Source organism: Coccinella septempunctata, chromosome 3, assembly GCF_907165205.1.
Source record: "Coccinella septempunctata chromosome 3, icCocSept1.1, whole genome shotgun sequence".
Lineage (NCBI taxonomy): Eukaryota > Metazoa > Arthropoda > Insecta > Coleoptera > Coccinellidae > Coccinella > Coccinella septempunctata.
Window position 1 is genome coordinate 18106585 of NC_058191.1, and position 15572 is coordinate 18122156.

Genomic DNA, 15572 nt, shown 5'->3' on the forward strand with positions numbered 1-15572 from the left:
CTTTTCATATTATTTTTAATATTCTAGTGCTTCTCAAATTCATTAATTCTGTGCTTCTCATTTAACTTGTGCTATTCTTGTTCTACTCATACTTACATTAACATTATTGATCAACTCAAATTTAATGTATCGATTTCTCGTTGATGATCAGACTTAGACATTGCACTTACACCTCGGGCCTATTTCTCTGTACTCTCGCGTCTTCTCTTTAAAATTCAGTATTCTAACCTTCGCGTTTTCTGATAGAAAAAGGAGGCTCTCGCTGATTGCAGTCAATTGAAAATTGATTATTTTCAATTGACTGCCCTATCACTGTGTAACCGTTGTGTTGATATTGAATTTATTGAACTCCTCAACGTCTAAGTCTGACATCAAGTGACTTCTCATTTGAACTGCTCTGGACCATCTCTTGTTTTTAATTGGATATTGTCTCTCTGAGTTTATAGATGTGGTTAATATTAGTTGCTTTTACTGTATTAGCTTCATGCAGGTGACATATTCATTTTATGGTTGTGAATGATACTTAATAAATGTTTTTATACCATCTCCAACTCAATTATCTTTTAATACAGTCCACTACTCTTTAATTAAAAAATCATAACACCCTCGATTTTTTAACATTTTCGGAACGGTCATTTTATTAAACGGTAATTTTTTTTTTCGGTAATTTTACAAGCGATATCTAGTCTAATTTCACTTTTTTTTCGGTGTGAGAACGGGTGACGGTGGGGGTGGCAACGGTTTGGTCGGTAGTTTGGACGGTGTCGGTGTAGGCGGTGTAGGCTCTTCCTGAAGATCTGCTCGGGGTTCCTTGCTGGCTGCCGGGGATTAAGGGGGGTCTCCTGTCTCGGCCGGTGGTTCGACCGCAGCAATCTCTGGACAGAACGCCCACGCAACCGCACCTGGAGCAGAATTTCCTTCTTTCCCCTCGGCAGTTCTCCCTGCGGTGGCCTTCATTGCCACACCGCCAGAAACTGTGGGGGCCCAACCCCAGGTAGACCTGAAGCCCACAGGTCCCCACGGTCCTGGTGGCTGGCGGTTCCGTGTTTATCCCGGCTTCTCTCTTCCTATCCGGCACCTCCCAGTCTGCCGACAGGCTGAGAGTCGACCCAACACTTCCTGCGGGAGAAGGCGGTCCGGACGGTAGGGTCGGCCCCCTGAACTTTAACGGTCGGCCCATCGAATAACGTTTCATCCTGAAAATGTCACACGTTAATCAAACAGTAAACAACGGTTTGTCAGTACCCTGTTAGGTCAATCGGTTTTTTTTTTTGTTAGTAACGGTTTTTTACATTTCAGACGGTCCCTCTCCAAGGGAGGACTTCAGATCCTTGATGTGAATGTGTCGGATAATTTTGCCACTGCCATCCTTGATGTCATACACCACAGGAGATACTACCTTTATAACGGTATACGGTCCGGAGTATTTCGGAGCCAACTTGGCTGCAATTCCCTCCACTGCGGAAGACAAGGGATGTTCTCTTCGGTACACTTGGTCTCCTACTCGACATCGCCAGTCCCTCCGACGTAGATTGTAGTAGTGGCTCTGCTGGGAGAAAGCTCGTGCCAATCTAGTTCTGATAAACTCATAAGTTTCGGTAAAACCATTTAATTTATTTGCATGCAAAGCAACTTGCGGTTCGGTATCTGGTTCGGTGTGTTCCTTTTCATCCCTGTTGGCCATCTCGGTTAGATACTTGGCGTTCGGTGAACGCATCTCCCTACCAAAATTCAGGAATGCTGGGGTGTATCCGGTCGACTCCTGCCTTGCAGAGTTTATTGCGAATGTCAACTCCTTCAGATGCTCATCCCAGGTACGCTGATCCTTTTCACAGAACTGAGCTATCATTGTTTTAAGGCTACGGTTGACTCTTTCTACAGGGTTACATTGGGGAGAATACACTGGTGCAAAGCGGTGTCGGATCCCCAGGTCTCGCCTACTTCCCTTGAACAATCGGCTATCATATTGTGATCCATTATCACTGATGACGGTTTTCGGGCATCCAAACTTCAGGATTACATCCTCATACAAAGCCTGGTTCACACCCTTTGCGGTTATTTTTCTCAGGGGCCTGGCCTCCACCCATTTCGAAAATCTGTCCTGCATCACAACTAAATAACAATTTCCCTTCCTCGAACGAGGAAGAGGTCCCACAATATCGCTACTAACGGTATCCCAAGGTTCTCTTACCACATACGGATGCATTTTTCCAAGGGGCTTCTGTTGCGGAACCTTGTATCTTTGACACGTACCACATTTACGGACATATCGGGCTATTTCTTTGAACATTCCTGGCCAATAGTAATTTCGGGCTATACGAGTTATGGTTTTCGCTATCCCCAGGTGTCGAGCGGTCGGTCGGTCGTGGTTTTCCTGTGAAATATCTATTCGGTCTTCCCTTGGAACGCATAACTTCCGTGGATTGCCGAATTCCGGCTCGGTAAACTCATCTGAGTCCCAAAAATGGCGGTATAATTTTCCGGATACAATAGTGTAACCGGGAAACGCTGCAAGATTCGCTCTTACCTCAGCTAATTTCTTCCTGAACCATGTACAACTTACTGTATCCTCGGTCAGACACATGGTCTCGGTCGGTAACGTTAACGGATTTCTGGACAGACTGTCTGCTACACGGTTAAGGATTCTTTTCCGGTACTTTATATCGAAGTCATATTGTTGTAAGAATATGCTCCATCTCGCAATTCTTCCAGTGGGGGACTTGATAGATTGTAGCCATCGCAGACTCATGTGGTCGGTAATAACGGTGAAACGGTAGCCTTCTAGATACGGACGCAGCTTGTCAATGCTCCAAACTATTGCCAGACATTCCTTTTCTGTAACAGAGTAATTTTTCTCTGGACCTGACAAGGTCCTGCTAGCATAAGCGATTATTTTTTTCTGTCCATCAACGTTCTGTGTCAGGGCAGCTCCCAGTCCTGCATCTGATGCATCGGTTTGAAGGACGAACGGTTTTGAAAAGTCCGGACAGGCCAATACCGGTGAGTGGGTCAATTTCTGTTTCAGGGTCTCAAAAGCAGTCTGTTGGGCGGTCTCCCATTTCCAGGTTTGCTTCTTCTTGAGTAGTGCGGTCAACGGAGTCACAACTTTGGAGAAGTCTTCGATGAATCTTCGGTACCATGAAGCAACACCAAGAAAACTTCTCAATTCTCGTACGGATTTCGGTGCGGGCATCTCATTTATGGCTGAAATCTTATCAGGATCGGTACAAATGCCGTCCTCGGTTACTACATGTCCCAGATATTTCAATGATTTTCTTACAAACTCACATTTTTCCGGATTTAACTGCAGGTTGGCCTCCCTGAGGCGGTGGAAAACTTTCCTTAGGTTGTCAAGATGTTCGTCCAATGTCTCTCCAAGAACTACTATGTCATCCAAGTACGCAAATGCATCCGGTTCCATCTCAGGGCCAATAACTCGGTCTAAAAGACGTTGAAAGGATGCCGGTGCGGAATGCAGACCAAAAGCCATTACTTTGAACTGGAACAGCCCACGGCCAGGGACGGTAAATGCGGTGATCGGTCGACTCTCGGGAGCTAACGGTACCTGCCAATAACCCTGTTTCAAACAATAGTGGATATATACTTGGCTTATCTCAACTTGTCTAAAATTTCTGAAATATAAGGCAACGGATAGGCATCTTTAATAGAGACATTGTTAACCATTCGAAAATCTATACAAAATCGGGGTTTACCATCCTTTTTCTTGACAATTACTATCGGTGAACTCCACGGGGATGAAGATGGTTCTATGATGCCTTCGACCAGCATTCGGTCGACCTCATTGTTTATTATCTCCTGCATCTTCGGATTTTGGGGACGGTAACGTTGCTTGATCGGTTCGGTGCCTGGTTTGAGCTTAATTCGGTGTTGCATCAATGGAGTTGTTCCTTGGAGATTTTCGAACGCCTTCAATTCGGTCTGTAGGAAGTCCTCCAGCCTGACTTTCTCTTCTCCACTCAGGTTCGACAAAAGCGGTCCTATTGCATGTAATTGTCCTCGGTTCTCTGGCTCACTGAGCCGGGCTTGGATAGACCTTCCATTCAGGAAACATTCGGCGGTTTGAAGATTGATTGAAAAGTTGTGTGTCCTCAGTATATCCATTCCCAGTACTACATTGATAGCTAAATCTGAAACTAATAACAATTTAGCTTCCATAATTTCAGACCCAATTCGGACCGGTGCGGTATATATTTCTTTAATCGCTATTGAACTTCCGTTAGCGACGGTGGTGGTAACGTCCCTAACATAATCCGGTTGTATGCCCACTACCCTACATTAGGCGGCCACTTCACTGCTGATAAAGGACCTGGTGGCTCCGGTGTCCAACAGTGCTGGGAACTCCTTGTCTCCTACAAAAACATTAATTATCGGACGGTAATCGGTAGGTTTTTCTCTCTCATGGACCGAGGATGGGGTTGCAGCGGTTTCGAGGTGCATTGTGCTCGGAGATAACCCTTGCCACCACATATCCAGCACTGGGGTTCGGTTGGCGGTCGGTCCGACTTTTTCGGTTCATCCTGTCGTTGGGGTGTTGCAGAGCTCTGAGCTACTTTCGGTTTTTCGGACGGTTCGGTGCGGTTCGGGGTGTTCAGGTGCATTCCGATCGGATTGACGTTCGGTGGGGAATTTCGGAAGGTAAGATGCGGTTCGTTGATTAGACTCTTTTGGATCGGTGGCGAAGCATAGTTAGCGGTTTGCCATTTGACCAATTCAAAAACTTTTCCATTTCGGAGCAGTTCATCTATGGTTGAAGTCGGTTGGAGGGCCAGGGCGGTTTGCAATTCTGGCAGTAAACGTCGTCGGATGATATTCACCTGCTCTTCCTCGGTCGGTCGCTTTGTTACGCTCCTTTTCCCCTTTCAATTTATTGATGAGTAGTGTATGTGTGAATTATGTTTATCTAGCGTATATTCGCTTAACTCGCACGCAGCCCGAGTTCGAACAAATCAGTTTTTTTTTTACCATTTCGTATGTTATTGTTCCTTTTGTACGGAAGAAAGAAGAAGAAGAAATGTCATTCTTATGGTAGCTATAAGGCGAGGATAGATATTATATCATTGGATATTTCCTTCGGGGATTTGAAACCCTCACCTTAAAGGGAAATTTTATAATAAGGCATCGTCATTTTTTTTTGCTGAACTCGTTAATCGAGGATTTTTGATATAAATTTCCCGTTACCTTTACGTCAAATCCACTCACCAACAAGGGTAAGACAAATATCATTCTCCAGAAGGAATATTCTAATTATTGTTTTTGTATTATATTTTAGGGTTTTTTCTTTTGTACTCCAAATTCCAAATCCTGCTATTTTATTATTGATTGGCCATAATTAAAGCAGAGGATCATCGTGTTATACACCTCAACGAAAATTGGGTTGGATAAGTACCCCACAGGGGATTTGTATTATATACCTGTATATAGTAAATTTAATATTGTCAGAAGAACAGGCGAATAGTTAGGATATACTAGGGATAGGTTAAGATATAGGAAATATAAGAAGACTAAGAATTAGAGTAGGTTAGAGTTAGGTATAGTTAGGTAAAAATAGATATATAGGTTGAGAATTAGAGTAGAATAGTGTTAGGAATTAGAAAGTTTAAAATTATAGATTTAAACAATAGGGTTTCTGTTTTTTTGATCAATAGATTTGGTAATTTTTAAATACAGGTGGCCAGATATTTAAATTACCTGGCGCCCACAAATTCATTAAATTCTTTATTATTTCCATGCTCAAGAGGTTACCCCACCCTGAGTGAGCTGGCTGGTCACCTTTTTGTTACATCGATCCAAAATTAATTAAGTAATTTATTTTTTTTTACGTAACAAAATTTGGCGCCCAACTTGGGGCCCTCTTTTTCAATTTTTTTTATTATATTGAGAAATTAGATTTTCACAAAGGTGTATTGAATTTTCATGAAGGAAAATTTTTTCTGTTGCTTAAATAATTGAATGTTGCTCTATAAACAATATCTGAACATTGTATTTATATGATATCGTGGAGGTGTAAATATTGATTTTTTGGATTAATCAAATGTTAGAGTTAGGAATTTGGTATTTCTCATGAGGTACTTTTATATTATTACGCGTTTTCATTCTCTCGATTTAAACGTTTTATTTTTTTTTGCTGATATTGTTCGAACCCATCTGCGATCAGATCTAAGTCCATACACATTCCTTTTTTTTTGCTCAACTTGTTTTTGTCATATAAATTCACATAGATATACGTTTTATTTATCATGGCTCCACCCAAATTGGAGATGAATCGTCTTTCGGCTACGGAATTACAGTTATTCGCTTGCTAAAAGGGGGGTAACAGATCTCGAGACGGTCAAATTAATGAGACAGACATTACGAAATCTTTTCAGGTTGGAACGAAAATCCGATGTTTCAGTAAAATATCCAGAATATCCCTATTCCTTCGAAACATATAAGATAGCTTAAGAGTCAACGATATCAGATATTGACACTTTGCTGGATTCTTTCAATGGGAGAGATGATTCAATTAAGAAAAAAATTCTAACTAAGATGAATTTTGCTCTCGAAAGACTGAATAATATGAAACTAGCCTCAAATGATGAATCAAAAGTTGAGTCATCCTTACTAGTGAAGATTCTTGCCAAACAAACCGCTTTGAATAAGAAAGTTAAACAGTATAACCGTTCACTCTTGCTATCAGAACATAGTTTAGGTCTGGGAATCGCTCAAGTTTCACTTTCAAGTAGTAATTCGGAGGTGTCTTCATCCGATACTGAATCAGATGTCGATGCTCTTCCACATAACCTTTCACATTCTTCAAATGTCGTCAGTACAGGGAAAATCAGAAAGATTTCAGTTTCTCAGTGGAATTTGAAGTTCACTGGAGAGAAAGGCTCATATTCTCTTAGTGCTTTTTTGGAACGTGTTGAGGATTTGAGGATAGCGAGAAATGTGACTCATGAAGAATTGTTCAACTCCGCTATAGACTTGTTTTCGGGTAAAGCTTTAGTTTGGTATCGTGCTTCGAGAAGTCGTGTCAAAGGCTGGTCTGCTTTGGTGAAGTTATTGCGTGAGGAATTTCAACCAGTTGATTATAATGACAAGTTGTTTGACGAGATCAAAAACCGCACTCAATCTCCTGATGAGACTATAGGAATGTATGTAGCTGTCATGACAAATTTGTTCAATCGCCTGACAGTTCCTGTTTCGGAGCAATTACGTCTAAAAGTATTATTAAGTAACATAGCACCCTTTTACCAGACCCAGTTGGGTTTAATGGATATAAATTCTATAGATGAATTACTTAAGTATGATAGAAAACTGGAATCGTGTAAAGCGTCTGTAGAGTCGTTCAAGCCCCCTCCCTCACGTAGGGTTTCTCATTTGTTAGAGCCAGATTTAGCAGCGGTAGAAGCGGAATATAGCGAACCGTCTACTTCATTTTCGAATAACCTTTGTAGATCATATGTTGACTCTGTGGAATCACAGCTCAAATGTTATAATTGCGGACAAATAGGTCACAGGGCGAATGTTTGCAAAGCTCCTGAAGGAAGGAGATGTTATCGTTGTAATAAGCCTGACTATACTGTTCTCACATGTCCTTCCTGTTCAAGGGATCGTTCAAAGTTTCGGGCAAACGCCAGGCCGGAGCACAAGATGGTCGACTAGCGGCTCCTGACTCGGATAAGACCTCCCCCATATTAGATTATATTTCGGCGTCCAGTCCTCAATATCACCTAGAATACCATGTAGTACGTGTTGTCATGTACGTGCGCACAAGGTTTAAAGATTCAAATCCCCACTCCGCTGCTCCATATCCCCGCTGTATCCATGCCCGACTCCTCATTGTGTTTCTTGTGCTCGGCGTACGAGGTTGTCGATTCAACTAACGGAATACGACGTATAAAATAATTCGATTCGGAGAAGACACGTAAGTGGAAATCATCTAAAATATAACTAGATATTTCAGGGTTCTCTTACAGCATGGGAAAATCCAAGCATAAACGGGACTCTAGTTCAGACAGCTCGTCGGAAAGATCTAGTTCGAAGCGTTTGCTGAAACGTATTAAACAATTGGAAAAGAGATTAGACGATCGCCGTAGAGACAAAGATGGCAAACGCAAACATAGATCCCGCTCTCTTTCTCGTGCAGAGAAAGGTATTCGTTCTCGTGCAGAGAACGGTTCCACTGACCGATCGCTTTCTCGTGCAGAGAAACTTCGACGGGTGGAAAGAGATGAACATTTGGAGCAAAGACGACACAGTAAGTCTCCCTCCAGAGTGTCACGTAGATTTCGTGCAGATTCTACGGACAATTTCGCAACTACACCCCCTATTGAAGTAGGTTCCGTAGATGCATACAGTGTTACAGAACCTACAGACGACGTATTAGATTTGAATACAGATGAGGATACACTAGAGGAAGAGCTGTCAGAGAATATTTTACATATTCTCGGAAATAACGATCGTAATAAAAATTTGGAAACCCAATTTGGATTACATGGCGCGATAGCCCCCGTTTGGGAAAATATTTTAGTGAAAGGTTTCAAGAAGGAGGAAATCGAAAACCTCCTGCAGAGATATGAAATGCCTAATAACCTCACATTATTAGCACCTCCAAAATTAAACAATGAAATCACAGCCATCCTTTCGAAGACAAATGTTGCTCGAGATGGATCTTATACAGAGATCCAACACCAGGTTGGCAAAGGTCTATGTGCCTTGGGCAAAGGAATGAACCTTATCTTGGCAAACAGGGAAAATATTCCTGAAGAGTACAAGACAACTCTACTAACCTATTTGAGTGATTCTAGTCGCATTCTAGCGAATGTTTTTCATAGAGTGTCTGTGACACGAAGAAATTTAATAGCTCCCCTTGTAAACAAAACCATAAGAGACCTGGTAGTCAAATCGAACCCAGGAGAATATCTCTTCGGGGCAGATTTATCCGAGACTATCAAGACTGCTAAAAACCTTGAGACTATCAGTAGAGATTTGAGACTGCAAAATTCTTTCGAATCTCGACGTAGTCAAAACAAAGGGGGGGAGTCAACTAAATACAAACCCAATCCAACCAAGAACACTTTAAACTACAGGCGCCCAGTCCGTCTTCTGGAAGAGACGAGGCAGAAAAAAGGGCAATCTTCCAGACCTCAACGTTGGGAGAACCAGAAACAGGAACCGAGAAAGCACCAGAACGACTACTGGAAGAACCGTCGTTAGCTAAGGTAAGTGAGGGACTAGCTGGTCGCTTGAAGTTATTCATTAAGGAATGGCAGAAAATAACTTCAAACCCTGTTGTGCTTAGCTGGATTGAAGGTTATAAAATTCCTTTCAACAGTCAACCTTTACAGTTGAATATCCCTAGTCAGAAAATATTTTCAAAATCTGAAGAACAAATTATTCAGGAGGAAATTAGTAGGTTACTGAAGTTGAATGCCATTCGGAAATGTTTTCCTTTGCAAGGAGAATTCAGATCGTCTTTCTTTCTTGCTAATAAAACGAATGGAGGAAAACGTTTCATTTTGAACTTAAAATCCTTGAACTTGTTTGTATGTGCCCCTCATTTCAAAATGGAAGACACGAGAACGGCGTCACGCTTGATTACTCAGGGTTGTTATGGCGCCACCATTGACCTAAAAGACGCATATTATCTTCTATCTATTGATGATGACTATCGAAAATATTTGAGATTTCTTTTTCGTGACACTTTATATGAGTTCAACTGTTTATGTTTTGGTTTGTCATCGGCACCTTATACGTTCACTAAATTGATGAAACCAGTTATTCAAACACTACGTTCCGAGGGAATCATATGCGTCAATTACTTGGACGATTTCTTAATACTTGGAATCTCAAAAGAAGAGTGCTCTAGAAACGTTTTTAAAGCCTGTAGACTACTAAACTCCTTGGGTTTCATTATTAATGAGGAAAAAAGTTCTCTGAAACCGCAAACCAAATTCAAATTTTTAGGTTTCATTTTCGATACTTTGGACCTTTCCATCGAACTTCCGATTGAAAAACGCATGAGAATCCTTGAGAAAATATCGAACCTTCAGAAACGTAAGGTAATTAAAATCAGAGAGTTTGCGCAATTTATCGGAACTCTCACATCAGCCTGTCCGGCCGTCAAATACGGATGGCTCTACACGAAAAGGTTTGAAAGGGCTAAATTTCTTGCTCTTGGCAAGAATAACGAAAATTTTGATAGTTTTATGTATATTGGGAAAGAGTTGACACCGGACTTGCAATGGTGGTATCATAACATATTTTCTTCGAAAAATTCATTGAAAAATGATCAATTTGATTTAGAGGTTTTCACCGATGCTAGCCTTTCAGGATGGGGGGCGTACTGCATGGGTGAGAGCACCCATGGCTGGTGGTCAGGAATAGATAAATTGAAGCACATTAACTATCTAGAGCTGAAGGCGATATTCCTTGGACTGAAATTCTTCGGGAAATATTCTTTCGATGAAAAGATTCTCATCAGAACGGACAATACAACTGCACTTTCTTACATAAATAAAATGGGCAGCGTGCAGCATCCAGAATTGAACGAGCTATCTCGTCTCATCTGGAAGTGGTGCGAAACGAAAAATGTAGTGTTATTCGCATCATACATAAAATCGGAGGACAATTGGCAGGCAGATAGGGCTTCACGCATTCTACCTCCCGAGACGGAATGGTCATTAAATAATGACGCTTTTAAGACAATTGAAAGAAATTTTGGGACTCCCGAAATTGACTTATTTGCCTCTGCTAATAACTATAAATGCAAAAAATATATATCGTGGTATAGGGATTCCGGGGCATACGCTGTAGATGCATTCACTTTGGATTGGTCGGCTTTATACTTCTATGCGTTTCCTCCGTTCGCCATGATTAGCAGAGTGTTACAGAAAATTTCAAAAGAAAAAGCTGAGGGTATAATTGTAGTACCTCTTTGGAAATCCCAAGCTTGGTACCCGCTTTTTCTCAAGTTGATCACACAATCACCAATAATTTTTGAACCAAAGAGTAATTTATTGATCTCTCCCTACAGCAATGCAGCTCATCCTCTGGCAGACCAACTTACCCTGGTGGCCGCGAGATTATCCGGAAAGCCTTTATAATGAAGGGCGTACCCAGGGAGGCAATCAATACAATACTCGGCTCACTTTCTACTTCAACCATTAATCAGTACAATACCACATACAAACATTGGTGGAATTTTTGCGATAAGAATGAATTTTCACCTTTTGATGGAAACCCTAACAATATTTTAGCATTTCTACAGAACCTTTTGGAGACATCTAATAATAGCTACGGTTCATTCAACAGTCACAGGTCAGCCCTATCCTTAATAATGCCGAACGATATAGGAAATCACCCCCATATAAAACGTTTTTTGAAGGGTGTGTTCCGTAAACGACCACCTACTGCAAAATACGACACCACGTGGGATCCTAGTCAGGTTTTAGATTACCTGCGCAACACAACATCCTCTGATCTAAAATCCTTATCGATGAAATTAGTAACTCTACTAGCATTAGCGTCGGGCCAAAGGATACAGACATTATCTCTCATCAAATGTTCAAACATCCAAGAAACCGAGGAGGGCATCAAAATATTCATCCCTGATCATACAAAGACTTCAGGTCCAGGGAGGTTTCAACCCTTCATAAACCTTCCATATTTCAAAGAAGAGTCGAGGTTATGCACAGCTTCCTTGCTTAAACAATATCTCTTACAGACGAAGGTTGTTAGGGAAAATGACAACCTCTTCATCACCTACAAGAGCCCACATGGAACGGCCTCAAAACAAACGCTGAGTAGATGGGTGAAAGAAATATTGAAAGCATCTAGAATAAGTGACTCGTACAACCCACATTCTACAAGACATGCTTCCACCTCAGATGCCTTCAGAAAGGGCCTTCCTCTAGACGCAATTAGAAGATCTGCCGGCTGGAGCTCTTCCTCCCGCATCTTCAATAAATTCTATAATAGACCTTTAGCTGAAACAAATACATTTATGGAAACTGTATTCAATAATAATAGTTCGGAAGGTTAGAATCACATTTTCGTTTAATGCCTAAATTTTTTAATTTTCTAATAAAACCTTATAAATCACAATTTTCTTTCGTTTACTTTACTATGAGTTGGCAATTCCTATATCTTTAAACAGCTACATGGTATTCTAGGTGATATTGAGGACTGGACGCCGAAATATAATTACTAGATCAAATGAACTTACCTGAAGTTCGATCGTAATTATATGAGGCGTCCAGTCCGAAAATATCACCTAGTACCCTACCCAAAATCCCTGCCCTGGGAATTGCCAAAAATCTTTGAAGTAATGAGGAGTCGGGCATGGATACAGCGGGGATATGGAGCAGCGGAGTGGGGATTTGAATCTTTAAACCTTGTGCGCACGTACATGACAACACGTACTACATGGTATTCTAGGTGATATTTTCGGACTGGACGCCTCATATAATTACGATCGAACTTCAGGTAAGTTCATTTGATCTAGTAATTATATAATGGAAAGTGCTGGGAGTGATGAGAGACCATATTTGGAGGTATCGATTTATGATATAAAGTTTTTAGGTTTACTAGATTCTGGAGCATCCTCTACGATAGTAGGCGGCCCGGGTTGGGAAATCTTGAAGAGGCTTAATTTACCTCTTAAGTCATATTCGGGAAATCATTGTACTGTCGCTAATGGCACCCAGTGTCATGTGTTAGGTTATGTATCGGTGCCTATTCAGGTTTGTGATCGCACAGTTCTGGTAGATATTTTAGTAGTACCATCGCTTACCCATTTGCTCATTCTTGGAGCTGATTTTTGGCGGAAAATGGGAATTGTTCCTAACTTACGATCTAAAGAATGGAATTTTGCATCAGATATATGCGTAGATAATATATTTACTCAAACCTCTCTCTCTGAGGATGAACGAGTAAGACTCGATGAAATGCTGGAGAAGGTATTCAGTCATACTAGACCGGAAATCGGCTTAACGAATCTGGTTCACCATAGGATTCGTCTAACTGATGAAACGCCCATTAAATAAAGATACTACCCCGTATCCCCTCCAGTACAGAAGCAGATCGATTCCGAATTAGATCAAATGCTAAGAGATAATATAGTTGAACCTTCAGACAGCCCTTGGTCTTCCCCAATCATTCTTGTGTAGAAATCGGATAACAGCTATAGATTTTGCGTTGATTATAGACGCCTAAATAGAGTCACCGTAAAAGATGCATACCCCTTGCCCAGAATCACTACAATACTCGATAAATTGAAAAAGGCAAATTATTTCTAAACAATTGATATAAAAAGCGCTTTCTGGAATATACCGATGGAATCCACTTCAAAAAAATATAGCCTTTACCGTACCTAATAGGGGACTATTTCATTTCAATCGCCTTCCTTTTGGTCTTTGTAACAGCCCTGCAACGTGGCAGAGATTCATTGACAAAATAATAACCGGGAAGTTAACTGAATATTGTTTTCCTTATCTCGATGACATTGTTATCATTATTGAAAGTTTCGAAGAACATCTCTGGATTCTGAATCTGCTTATATCTAGGATATTACAGGCGGGTTTGTCGATAAATCGCTCCAAAATGAATTTTGTAAGTCTGAGATAAAATATTTGGGTTATATAGTCGACAGAAACGGTCTGCGAGCTGACCCTGAGAAAGTTTCAGCTATAGTAAATATTTCCCGACCGATTTCAGCTAAAGAGCTCCGTAGTTTATTGGGAATGGTGAGTTGGTATCGCCGCTTTATACCAAATTTTGCCCATATATCTGCTCCTTTGAATAATCTCCTCAAGAAAAATAGTATATTTAAGTGGACTGAAGAGTGCGAAAGCTCATTTCAGGTCATCAAACATGCCCTTGTAACTGCCCCTATATTAGCTTGACCGAATTTTGATTTACCGTTCGTCGTTCAATGCGATGCTTCAGGTTTTGGTTTGGGTGGCGTTTTAAGTCAAAAATATCCTGACGGCGATAGAGTAATAGCTTACGCCAGCAGATCTTTGTCACGCAATGAAAGAATTTTTACTACCACAGAATTAGAGTGTTTGGCAGTTCTTTTTAGCCTTGATAAATTATGAGTTTGAAATAGTTCATAGGCCTGGTAAAGAGAATGTTGTTCCGGATTTTTAAGTAGGTCTGTAGAAAAGGATATCAGTAGTGTACTATTTCGTGGAAATGTAAGACCATTAGTAGATACATTGTCTACGGAAAATGCTGAGACGAAAACTATCGGAAGTAGTATACCCGACAAATGGTACGCTAGTATGATATCTCGTGTCGAACTTAAACCTTCTTGTTATCCTAGCTGGAAGGTATTCGATAAAAAATTGTTAAAATATTGCAAGGTAAAATATCCACAGTTGACTTACGATGATAGTGAATATTGGAAGATGTTCGTTCCGAAATATGACGGTAGGAAAATCATATCCTTGTATCATAATGATACCAAATCTGGTCATTTGGGTTTGAATAAAACTGTAGGAAAAATATTACAAAGATTTTACTGGCCAAAATTGCGAGCAGACGTGTCTTCTTATATAAGAGCATGTCAGGTTTGTCAGAAATATAAAGGTATTCAGAAGGCGCCTGCGGGTTTGATGGTCGCTAGGTTTTCATGTTGTTTGGCGTCCCAAAATCTCTGGTAGTGGACAACGGACCACAATTCAAGAGTAGAAAGTTTTCCGAGTTCATTTCGTCGTACGGAGTTCAAATTAAATATACTTCTCATTACCACCCTCAAGCTAACCATACAGAAAGCGTGAATAAAGTAATGAAAAACATAATCTCCTGTTACGTTAACGATAATCATAGGAACTGGGATAAGTACCTCCAGAAAGCTGCATGCGCTATTCGTTCGTCTCCCCATGAAACCATTAAAAATTCCCCATACTTCGTGAATTTTGGTTCGGAAATGCACCTGAATGGGGAAAGTCATTGCTTCTCTCCGGAATCCGGTACCCAGGTGGAAATTAAGATTCCCGATAAATTGCCATCACGTGTTCAAGGATTTTCAAAATTGTATAAAGACATTCGAGAGTACATGAATCGCGCTTACGAACGAAGTTCGAAATATTATAATTTACGGAGACGCGATATTGGCTACGCCGTTGGACAGTATGTCTATCGAAAAAACTATGTTTTGTCCGACGCGTTACAGTATTTCACCGCTAAGTTTGCTCCTAAATATTTAGGTCCCTTCAAAATTAGAAAAAAAGTATCTCCATGGACATATGAGTTGAGCGATGACAATGATAAGTACCAGGGAACGTGGAATGTTAAGGATTTGAAACCGGTGACGAATGTGGAATATCATGAATAGTAATAATGTTTTAATTATGTCAGCGATAAAAAATAACCTATAGTGTGATCGTCCGATTTTTGGACCATTTTATTTTGTTCCTTTTTATGAACAAATTTTTTTTTTTTTGCAAGTGGGGGGTTGTTACGCTTCTTTTCCCCTTTCAATTTATTGATGAGTAGTGTATGTGTGAATTATGTTTATCTAGCGTATATTCGCTTAACTCGCATGCAGCCCGAGTTCGAACAAA

General features: G+C 40.7%; 1 protein-coding gene across 3 annotated transcripts; it reads left to right on the forward strand.

The window, feature by feature from the left end:
• The first annotated feature begins 7705 nt into the window (after positions 1–7705).
• LOC123309261 lies at positions 7706–12428 on the forward strand. 3 transcript variants are annotated; one of them, XM_044892282.1, is made up of 2 exons: positions 7706–7927; positions 11039–12428. In XM_044892282.1, the coding sequence occupies exon 2, from the start codon at positions 11108–11110 to the stop codon at positions 12044–12046; it is 939 nt and encodes a 312-aa protein (XP_044748217.1). In that variant the 5' UTR covers positions 7706–7927; positions 11039–11107; the 3' UTR covers positions 12047–12428. The 3 variants fall into 3 exon arrangements, with proteins under 3 accessions (XP_044748217.1, XP_044748215.1, XP_044748216.1); XM_044892280.1 differs by having other exon boundaries at positions 7980–11181; XM_044892281.1 differs by lacking the exon at positions 7706–7927 and adding an exon at positions 8444–9224.
• Positions 12429–15572: the final 3144 nt, after the last annotated feature.